Consider the following 10,999-nt stretch of genomic DNA (forward strand, 5'->3'; position numbering starts at 1 on the left):
ACACACAGAGACCCACAAACTAACACAGAGACCCAAAGACTCACACAGAGACCCGTAGACTCACACAGAGACCCACAGACTCACACAGAGACACCCACAGACTGAGTTGAGATCAAAATGAGTTTACAGGTGCAGTGAGCTGATCGTCTCAGCCCGGTCACCAATCACCGCACACACAAAGACAAAGATTCCCCATGTAGCCTTAACAGACTGTTGGGACAAGTGCTGTTAGCGAGCAGCACCTATGAAGGCTACCGGCACTGTGGCACACGAGGGGGTGGGTGGCCAGCACCACGCCCGGCCGCCTTTGTCTCCCCAGCGGCGATGTTTACCACACCACCGCTCCAGGTAACTCATTCAAGGCTGAGTCGACCTAGGGAACACACGCACGCGGAAACGATCCATCCGAATCGGGTGAAGTTTCATCTCCGAAATGATTAAGTTACGAAACAGTCCTGGACGGCGAGACCGCCACCGCCAACCGTGATTGTTAGGCCCCAGCCAGAGGTCGCACACGGGTTTTGATTCCTTACCCGTACCCGGCCGCACCAGGGTCGCAAACGGGTACCCGTACCCGGCCGTACCCGTACCCTACCCGTACCCTACCGGGTATCGGGTACCCGATTGCGACCTCTGGGATGAAGCCATATTGCAGGCGCGGGTGGGTTGATTCTAGGAACTTGAATTGTGAGAAGAGACAAGACGTTGGGAAATGAGTGACAAACGGTGACTCACCAGTGACTCACGGCCTACCCGGCTACCCGTACCCGGCCGCACCAGGGTCGCAAACGGGTAGCCGTACCCGGCCGGGTACGGGTAGCCGGATATCGGATAGGGTACGGGTATCGGGTACCCGGTTGCGACCTCTGGCCCCAGCCACGGCTGACACGTGTGGTTTGCATGTCCACCACAAGTGTAGTATATAGTGTAGTGGAGAGAGTAGTGTATGTCGCAGAATAAAATCCACAACATTTACAATTTGGCTACCATGACGTTTCGCCGGCAATCACATCCGCAGCGTCATCGGGCGATTTTCCACGTCGTCGCAACTCAAATCGTAAATCTTGCGGAGTTACTCTCTCCAGCACACCGGTGGGCTGAAGCAGTCAACTAATCGGCGGTTACGATGCATCTACGCGTACTAACCGAAAAACATTCACCGCGAACAAAATTGCTTGCGTAAAGCCTCCGTGTTAAACGAAAGCGGCATGTGCAAGCGGGTGGGTCGGGCACTCGAAAGAGGCCCGCACGGATGGAGTCAACCTTCCACCGATGCTAGAAATCGCGCTCTCACTTTTGTTCCCGAAGCTGCTCAAGTAATCAGTGATCAAAGGATTTGAAATGAGTAACCACATTTGCAAAAAAAACAAAACAAAACCACAGGTCTACAACTACCCAGGATAGTGACAGGCTTCAGGCCCATAGCTTCAAAGGAGAGCGGCAGGCTTCAGGCCTACAACCACCCAGGAAAACGGCAGGCTTCAGGCCTTAGCTACTCAGTAAAGTGGCAGGCTTCAGGCCTACAACCACCCAGGAAAAGAGATGGCTTCAGGCCTTGGCTACTCAGTTAAGCGGCAGGCTTAGGGCCTTGTCTACTTTGATGAGTGGCAGGCTTCAGGCCTATAACCACTCAGTGGAGCGGCAGGCTTCAGGCCTTGTCTACTCTGATGAGTGGCAGGCTTCAGGCCTATAACCACTCAGTGGAGTGGCAGGCTTCAGGCCTTGTCTACTCTGATGAGTGGCAGGCTTCAGGCCTATAACCACTCAGTGGAGCGGCAGGCTTAAGGCCTTGTCTACTCAGTGGAGTGGCAGGCTTGGGCCTTGGCTACTCAGTGGAGCGGCAGGCTTCAGGCCTGAGGGGGGGGGGGGTGTGGCAGGCTTCAGGCCTCGGCTACTCAGTGGAGTGGCAGGCTTCAGGCCTGAGGGGGGGGGGGGTGCGGCAGGCTTGAGGCCTTGTCTACTCAGTGGAGCGGCAGGCTTCAGGCCTGAGGGGGGGGTGCGGCGTCCCCCGTCCACTCGGCGTCTTCGTGGAAGCGAACGAGGGCGGCGTGGCGCGCCGCCTGGGTCCCCTCAGCGAAGAGCACGGCCTTCACCCGGCCCCCGCGGGGGGCACGGATCGTGTGCTGGGGGGGGGGGGGGGGGGGTAGGTGGGGGGTGGGCATGGGGGAGAGGGAGAGAAGGAGGATGGGAATAATGAGTGGCTGTGAGAAGGAGTTGTGGTCTGTGTGTGTGTGAGTGTGTGTGGGCGAGTGTGTGTGAGTGGGTGGGTGTGTGTGGGCGAGTGTGTGTGTGTGAGTGTGTGTGGGCGAGTGTGTGTGGGCGAGTGTGTGTGTGTGTGGGCGGGTGTGTGGGCGAGTGAGTGTGTGTGTGAGTGGGCGAGTGTGCGTGTGTGTGGGCGGGTGTGTAGGCGAATGCGTGTGTGTGGGCCAGTGTGTGTGTGTGGGCGAGTGTGTGTGTGTGGGCGAGTGTGTGTGTGTGGGCGGGTGTGTGGGTGAGTGTGTGTGTGAGTGAGTGTGTGTGTGAGTGGGTGAGTGTGTGGGCGAGTGTGTGTGTGAGTGAGTGTGTGTCGAAGAGTGTGTGTGTGAGTGGGTGAGTGTATGTCGAAGAGTGAGTGTGTGGGCGAGTGAGTGATTGTGTGTGTGTGGGCGAGTGTGAGTGTGTGTGTGTCAGTGTGTGTGTGTGTCAGTGTTTGTGTAAATGTGTGTGTGTCAGTGGGGAGCGGTGGGTGTAGTGGTTAGCGCTACGCTGCGCTACGCACCTGGCGACCCGGGTTCGATTCCCGCTCACGGCCAACACCGGTGACGATTATCTGAACCGGTCCTGGGCCTCCCCTAGGTCGACTCAGCCTCAAATGAGTACCTGGTGCGGTGTGTAAACATCGCCGCTAGGGAGACAAAGGCGGTCGGGCGTGGTGCTGGCCACCTACCCCCTCGTGTACCGTTCCGGCCTTCATAGGTGCTCGCTAACAGCACTTGCCCCTATAGTCTGTTAAGGCTACACGGGGGATCTTTGTTTTTGTCGAAGAGTGAGTGAGTGTGTGAGTGGGCGAGTGAGTGTGGGCGGGTGTGTGAGTGTGTGTTGAAGAGTGAGGGAGTGTGTGAGTGTGTGTGAGTGTGTGTTGAAGAGTGAGTGAGTGTGTGTGTGAGTGTGTGTGTGAGTGAGTGTGTGTGAGTGAGTGTGTGTGGGAGTGTGAGTGTGTGTGTGTGAGTGCGTGTGTGAGTGAGTGAGTGTGTGTGAGTGTGTGTGAGTGTAAGTGGAAGAATGAGTGTATGTGTGTGTGTGAGTGGGTGAGTGTGAGTGTGTGTGAGTGTGTGTTGAAGAGTGAGTGTGTGTGTGGGTGAGTGTGTGTTGAAGAGTGAGTGTGTGTGTGGGTGAGTGTGTGTGAGTGAGTGTGTGTGTGAGTGAGTGTGTGTGAGTGAGTGTGTGTGGGAGTGTGAGTGTGTGTGTGTGAGTGCGTGTGTGAGTGAGTGAGTGTGTGTGAGTGTGTGTGAGTGTAAGTGGAAGAATGAGTGTATGTGTGTGTGTGAGTGGGTGAGTGTGTGTGTGAGTGTGTGTGAGTGTGTGTTGAAGAGTGAGTGTGTGTGTGTGTGAGTGTGTGTTGAAGAGTGAGTGTGTGTGTGGGTGAGTGTGTGTGAGTGAGTGTGTGTTGAAGAGTGAGTGTGTGTGTGGGTGAGTGTGTGTGTGAGTGTGTGTTGAAGAGTGAGTGTGTGTGTGGGTGAGTGTGTGTTGAAGAGTGAGTGTGTGTTGAAGAATGAGTGTATGTGTGTGTGTGAGTGTGTGAGTGTGTGTGTGAGTGTGTGTGAGTGTGTGTTGAAGAGTGAGTGTGTGTGTGGGTGAGTGTGTGAGTGTGTTGAAGAGTGTGTGTGTGTGTGGGCGAGTGTGTGTGTGTGTGTGAGTGAAGAGTGAGTGAGAGAGTGAGTGTGTGTGTATGTTGAACTTCTTTTGCACCATACGTAGCCAATCACGCTATCTGGGGATGTGGGGGAAGGAGTCGGGAGTGGTGGTGCAGCGGTTAGCGCTACGCTGAGCTACGAAGCCGGCGACCCGAGTTTAATTCCCGCTCACCTGGGTCTATCCTGTGACCTGCACCTAGCCTGGCACAGCAGTCAACCCATGGCACCTGCTGGGTCTATCCTGTGACCTGCACCTAGCCTGGCACAGCAGTCAACCCATGGCACCTGCTGGGTCTATCCTGTGACCTGCACCTAGCCTGGCACAGCAGTCAACCCGTGGCACCTGCTGGGTCTGTCCCGTGACCTCCTGCACCTAGCCTGGCACAGCAGTCAACCCATGGCACCTGCTGGGTCCATCCTGTGACTTGCACCTAGCCTGGCACAGCAATCAACCCACGGCACCTGCTGGGTCTGTCACGTGACCTCATGCACCTAGCCTGGCACAGCAGTCAACCCGCGGCACCTGCTGGGTCTGTCCCGTGACCTCCTGCACCTAGCCTGGCACAGCAGTCAACCCACGCCACCTGCTGGGTCTGTCCCGTGACCTCCTGCACCTAGCCTGGCACAGCAGTCAACCCACGGCACCTGCTGGGTCTGTCCCGTGACCTCCTGCACCTAGCCTGGCACAACAGTCAACCCCTGGCACCATCACTGGGTGCAGTATTGTGGCTGTACCTGTGCGTGTGTGTGCGTGTGTGCGTGCGCGTGTGTGCGCGTGTGTGCGCGTGTGTGTGTGTGTGTGCGCGTGTGTGTGTGTGCGTGTGTGTGTGCGTGTGTGTGTGCGTGTGTGTGTGTGCGTGTGTGTGTGCATGTATGTGTGTGCGTGCATTTTCACCTCCATCTTCATTGCGTTCATGATGATGAGCGGGTCCCCGGCTTGTACCACATCACCCACTTTCACCATCACCTGCACCATCACCAACACCACCACCACCACCATCATCACTACCAACCACAGAGATCCCCCGTGTAGCCTCTAGCAGACTGCTGGGGCAAGTGCTGCTAGTAGCGAGTAGCAGCAGCACCTATGAAGGTAGACACAGACAAAGATCCCCCGTGTAGCCTCTAACAGACTGCTGGGGCAAGTGCTGTTAGTAGCGAGTAGCAGCACCTATGAAGGCTGGCACGGCACACGAGGGGGTGGGTGGCCAGCACCACGCCCGGCCGCCTTTGTCTCCCCAGTGGCGATGTTTACACCGCTACACCAGGTACTCGTTTGAGGCTGAGTCGACCTAGGGGAGGAGGCCCAGGACCGGTTCAGATAATCGTCATCGCCGGTGTTGGCCAGGAACGGAAATCGAACTCGGGTCGCCGGGTTCGTAGCGGAGCGTAGCGCTAACCACTACACCCACCACTCCCTCCATCATCATGACCACCAGCACCATCACCACCTTCATCAGCACCTGCACCATCACCACCATCACCACCGTCACCACCACCATTATCACCATCACCACCATCACCATCACCACCACCATCACCACCATCACCACCATCACCACCACCATCACCACCATCACCACCACCACCGTCACCGTCACCACCACCATCACCACCACCACCATCACCACCACCACCATCACCACCATCATCACCACCATCACCACCATCATCACCACCATCACCACCACCATCACCACCACCATCACCACCACCACCACCATCATCACCACCATCACCATCATCATCACCACCATCACCACCACCATCACCACCACCATCACCACCACCACCACCATCACCACCTACACCACATCATCATCACCATCACCACCACCATCACCACCATCACCACCACCACCATCATCACCACCACCACCACCACCATCATCACCACCACCACCATCACCACCATCACCACCACCACCACCACCATCACCACCCATCACCACCACCACCATCACCACCATCACCACCATCACCACCACCACCATCATCACCACCACCACCATCACCACCACCACCATCACCACCATCACCACCATCACTACCATCATCACCACCACCATCACCACCACGACAATCGTCACCAACAAAATCATCACCGCCGCTGCGACTGAGCGGTGTTACCGCGGCAACGTCACCGTCACCGACGGTAACCAACGGCAACGTCACCTTCTCGATGGTGCCGGTCATGGGGGCGACGGCCCCGGCGATGGCGGTGGGGGCGGCCGCGGCGGAGACGAAATGCGGGACGGGAACCGAGACGGAGACACAGCCAGCCTGCAGCACCCACAATGCAACACACACACACAGCCTGTAGCACCTGGCATGCATCACACACACAGCCTGTAGCACCCAGAATGCAACACCCACACACACACAGCCTGCAGCACCCACAATGCAACACACACACACAGCCTGTAGCACCTGGCATGCATCACACACACAGCCTGTAGCACCCACAATGCAACACACACACACAGCCTGTAGCACCTGGCATGCAACACACACACAGCCTGTAGCACCCACAATGCAACACACACACACAGCCTGCAGCACCCACAATGCAACACACACACACAGCCTGCAGCACCCACAATGCAACACACACACACAGCCTGTAGCACCTGGCACACACACACACAGCCTGTAGCACCCACAATGCAACACACACACACAGCCTGCAGCACCCACAATGCAACACACACACACAGCCTGTAGCACCCACAATGCAACACACACACAGCCTGCAGCACCTGGCACACACACACACAGCCTGTAGCACCCACAATGCAACACACACACAGCCTGCAGCACCTGGCACATACACACACACAGCCTGCAGCACCCACAATGCAACACACACACACAGCCTGTAGCACCCACAATGCAACACACACACAGCCTGTAGCACCTGGCACACACACACACACAGCCTGCAGCACCCACAATGCAACACACACACAGCCTGCAGCACCCACAATGCAACACACACACACAGCCTGTAGCACCTGGCATGCATCACACACACAGCCTGTAGCACCCACAATGCAACACCCACACACACACAGCCTGCAGCACCCACAATGCAACACACACACACAGCCTGTAGCACCTGGCATGCATCACACACACAGCCTGTAGCACCCACAATGCAACACACACACACAGCCTGTAGCACCTGGCATGCAACACACACACAGCCTGTAGCACCCACAATGCAACACACACACACAGCCTGCAGCACCCACAATGCAACACACACACACAGCCTGCAGCACCCACAATGCAACACACACACACAGCCTGTAGCACCTGGCACACACACACACAGCCTGTAGCACCCACAATGCAACACACACACACAGCCTGCAGCACCCACAATGCAACACACACACAGCCTGCAGCACCTGGCACACACACACACAGCCTGTAGCACCCACAATGCAACACACACACAGCCTGCAGCACCTGGCACACACACACACACAGCCTGCAGCACCCACAATGCAACACACACACACAGCCTGCAGCACCCACAATGCAACACACACACAGCCTGTAGCACCTGGCACACACACACACACAGCCTGCAGCACCCACAATGCAACACCCACACAGCCTGCAGCACCCACAATTCAACACACACACACAGCCTGTAGCACCTGGCATGCATCACACACACAGCCTGTAGCACCCACAATGCAACACACACACACAGCCTGCAGCACCCACAATGCAACACACACACACAGCCTGCAGCACACACAATGCAACACACACACACAGCCTGTAGCACCTGGCACACACACACACAGCCTGTAGCACCCACAATGCAACACACACACACAGCCTGCAGCACCCACAATGCAACACACACACACAGCCTGTAGCACCCACAATGCAACACACACACAGCCTGCAGCACCTGGCACACACACACACAGCCTGTAGCACCCACAATGCAACACACACACAGCCTGCAGCACCTGGCACACACACACACACAGCCTGCAGCACCCACAATGCAACACACACACAGCCTGTAGCACCCACAATGCAACACACACACAGCCTGTAGCACCTGGCACACACACACACACAGCCTGCAGCACCCACAATGCAACACACACACAGCCTGCAGCACCCACAATGCAACACACACACAGCCTGTAGCACCTGGCACACACACACACACAGCCTGCAGCACCCACAATGCAACACACACACACAGCCTGTAGCACCTGGCACACACACACACAGCCTGTAGCACCCACAATGCAACACACACACACAGCCTGTAGCACCCACAATGCAACACACACACAGCCTGTAGCACCTGGCATGCATCACACACACAGCCTGTAGCACCCAGAATGCATCACACACACAGCCTGTAGCACCCAGAATGCAACACCCACACACACACAGCCTGCAGCACCCACAATGCAACACACACACACAGCCTGTAGCACCTGGCACACACACACACACAGCCTGCAGCACCCACAATGCAACACACACACACAGCCTGTAGCACCTGGCACACACACACACAGCCTGTAGCACCCACAATGCAACACACACACACAGCCTGCAGCACCCACAATGCAACACACACACAGCCTGTAGCACCCACAATGCAACACACACACAGCCTGCAGCACCCACAATGCAACACACACACACAGCCTGTAGCACCTGGCACCCACACACACACAGCCTGCAGCACCCACAATGCAACACACACACAGCCTGCAGCACCCACAATGCAACACACACACACAGCCTGTAGCACCTGGCACCCACACACACAGCCTGCAGCACCCACAATGCAACACACACACAGCCTGTAGCACCTGGCACCCACACACACAGCCTGCAGCACCCACAATGCAACACACACACAGCCTGTAGCACCTGGCACGCATCACACACACAGCCTGTAGCACCCAGAATGCAACACACACAGCTTGTAGCACCTGGCACACATCACACACACAGCTGATTATGCTGCTGCTGATGATAGTGATGATGATGATAGTGATAGTGATGATGGTGATGATGATAGTGGTGATGAGATGATAGTGATGATGATAGTGATGATGATAGTGATGATGGTGATGATGATAGTGATGATAGTGATGATGATAGTGATGATGATGATGATAGTGATGATGGTGATGATAGTGATGATGATGGTGATGATGATAGTGATGATGATAGTGATTATGATGATGATAGTGATGATGATGCTGCTGATGATGCTGCTGATGATGATGCTGCTGCTCCTGCTGATGATGATGATGTCACTGATGATGATGTCACTGATAATGTCACTGATCAGTCCCTCCAGAAAAACGCGGAGTTTTTTGGTGATTGTTGCGGGCAAAAATCGTTGATTATGCGGCACGTTTTCTTAAAAAATGCGATGGAATATGCGGGATATTTATGCAGTTTTATGCGATAAAATTGCGGAAACTTGCAAAAACTGCGGTTTGATGAAAAAGAGAAAAAAAAGTGATTCCCCCAACACCCTATTCACTAGGCTACTACTTTAATGTAAAGAGTCATTTCTTATTACTTCCTATGATAAGCAAGCATACTACATCACAGAAAGTGCTGGGAATATTTAAGTTCTCATCTTGTTTTATTTCAGACCTTAACAAACAGATGGCTCAAACTTACAAAACATTGAGTCGAACGAGTTATGTAGCTTTACAAAATGAATATGCTACAACTTCTGTAAAAATGAATAAATAAAATATTAAAAAATAAAATGTGTGCTTCCTGTTTTACAGAGGTAGCTATACAAAAGAGACATCTTCTGTTAAAATAAGTGTTTTCAGTGCACAGTAACGTAAGCAATACAGTAACAGTACAGTCTTACAGTAATGTAAATGTACATACTACTAACAAAAAAGTGCAATCTTACAACTGTAAAGTTGCATAAACTCCTGAATAAAACTAACTACGTAGCCTCTAACACTTCATAACGTTCCCATGGCAACAGGGGAAATGGCTGCGCTTGTCTGAAGTAAACGCAACATTTTTCAACTTTCTGCTAAGATATATGTGACTTCTTGCAACGAAAATGCGGGGATTATGAAATCATGCAAGCCCGCATATTTTGCGCGCGGAAATCTGCAATTTATGCGGCGAAAGTGCGGCGTATTTGAAAAAACGCGCCCCCCGCATAAATATGCGGACTTTGGCTGATTTTGCGTGGAATCTTGCGATCGCATAATCGCGTTTTTCTGGAGGGACTGACTGATGATGATGCCGCTGATGATGCCGTTGATGATGATGCTGATGCTGCTGCTGCTGATGCTGCTGCTGTTGCTGCTGATGATGCTGATGATGCTGCTGATGCTGATGATGCTGCTGCTGATGCTGCTGATGATGCTGATGATGATGCTGCTGATGATGATGCTGATGATGATGTTGCTGCTGATGATGCTGCTGATGATGCTGATGATGCTGCTGCTGCTGATGCTGATGATGATGATGCTGATGATGCTGCTGATGATGCTGATGATGATGCTGATGTCACTGATGATGATGCTGATGCTGCTGCTGATGATGATGTCACTGATGATGATGCTGATGCTGCTGCTGATGATGATGCTGCTGATGATGCTGATGGTGCTGATGATGCTGCTGGACTAACGGTGTCCAGGAGGTGGACGCTGTCGTCGTGAAAGACGAGGTGAGGCTGGCAGACAACGCCGTCCACCCGGCAGCGCATCACCTGCTCACCCAGCAGCTCACCGCTCACCCGGTGAGTCTGCTCACCAATCTACACACACCACACACAGTGTACACACACACAGTGTACACACACACACCACACACAGTGTACACACACACAGTGTACACACACACACAGTGTACACACACACACAGTGTACACACACACAGTGTACACACACACACAGTGTACACACACACAGTGTACACACACACAGTGTACACACACACAGTGTACACACACACAGTGTACACACACACAGTGTACACACACACAGTGTACACACACACACAATGTACACACACACAGTGTACACACACACACAGTGTACACACACACACAGTGTACACAC

The 10,999-nt window shown here is 54.1% G+C and overlaps 1 protein-coding gene across 3 annotated transcripts in view; it reads right to left on the minus strand.

Moving 5' to 3' along the window:
* Nucleotides 1-106: 106 nt before the first annotated feature.
* MCCC1 (methylcrotonyl-CoA carboxylase subunit 1) overlaps nucleotides 107-10,999 on the minus strand; it is a 36,089-nt gene continuing 25,196 nt past the window's right edge. For all 3 annotated transcript variants that reach the window (XM_061581832.1, XM_061581833.1, XM_061581834.1), the window contains 4 exons: nucleotides 10,567-10,695; nucleotides 6,069-6,176; nucleotides 4,789-4,860; nucleotides 107-2,123 (listed from right to left, as the gene is read on the minus strand). In XM_061581832.1, coding sequence (XP_061437816.1) covers nucleotides 1,980-2,123; nucleotides 4,789-4,860; nucleotides 6,069-6,176; nucleotides 10,567-10,695 — 453 coding nt within the window. In that variant the 3' untranslated portion in view covers nucleotides 107-1,979. The remainder of the gene's footprint in view (nucleotides 2,124-4,788; nucleotides 4,861-6,068; nucleotides 6,177-10,566; nucleotides 10,696-10,999) is intronic.

Source organism: Lethenteron reissneri, unplaced genomic scaffold, assembly GCF_015708825.2.
Source record: "Lethenteron reissneri isolate LAM-NWPU_2019-01 unplaced genomic scaffold, ASM1570882v1 scaffold_1638, whole genome shotgun sequence".
NCBI lineage: Eukaryota > Metazoa > Chordata > Hyperoartia > Petromyzontiformes > Petromyzontidae > Lethenteron > Lethenteron reissneri.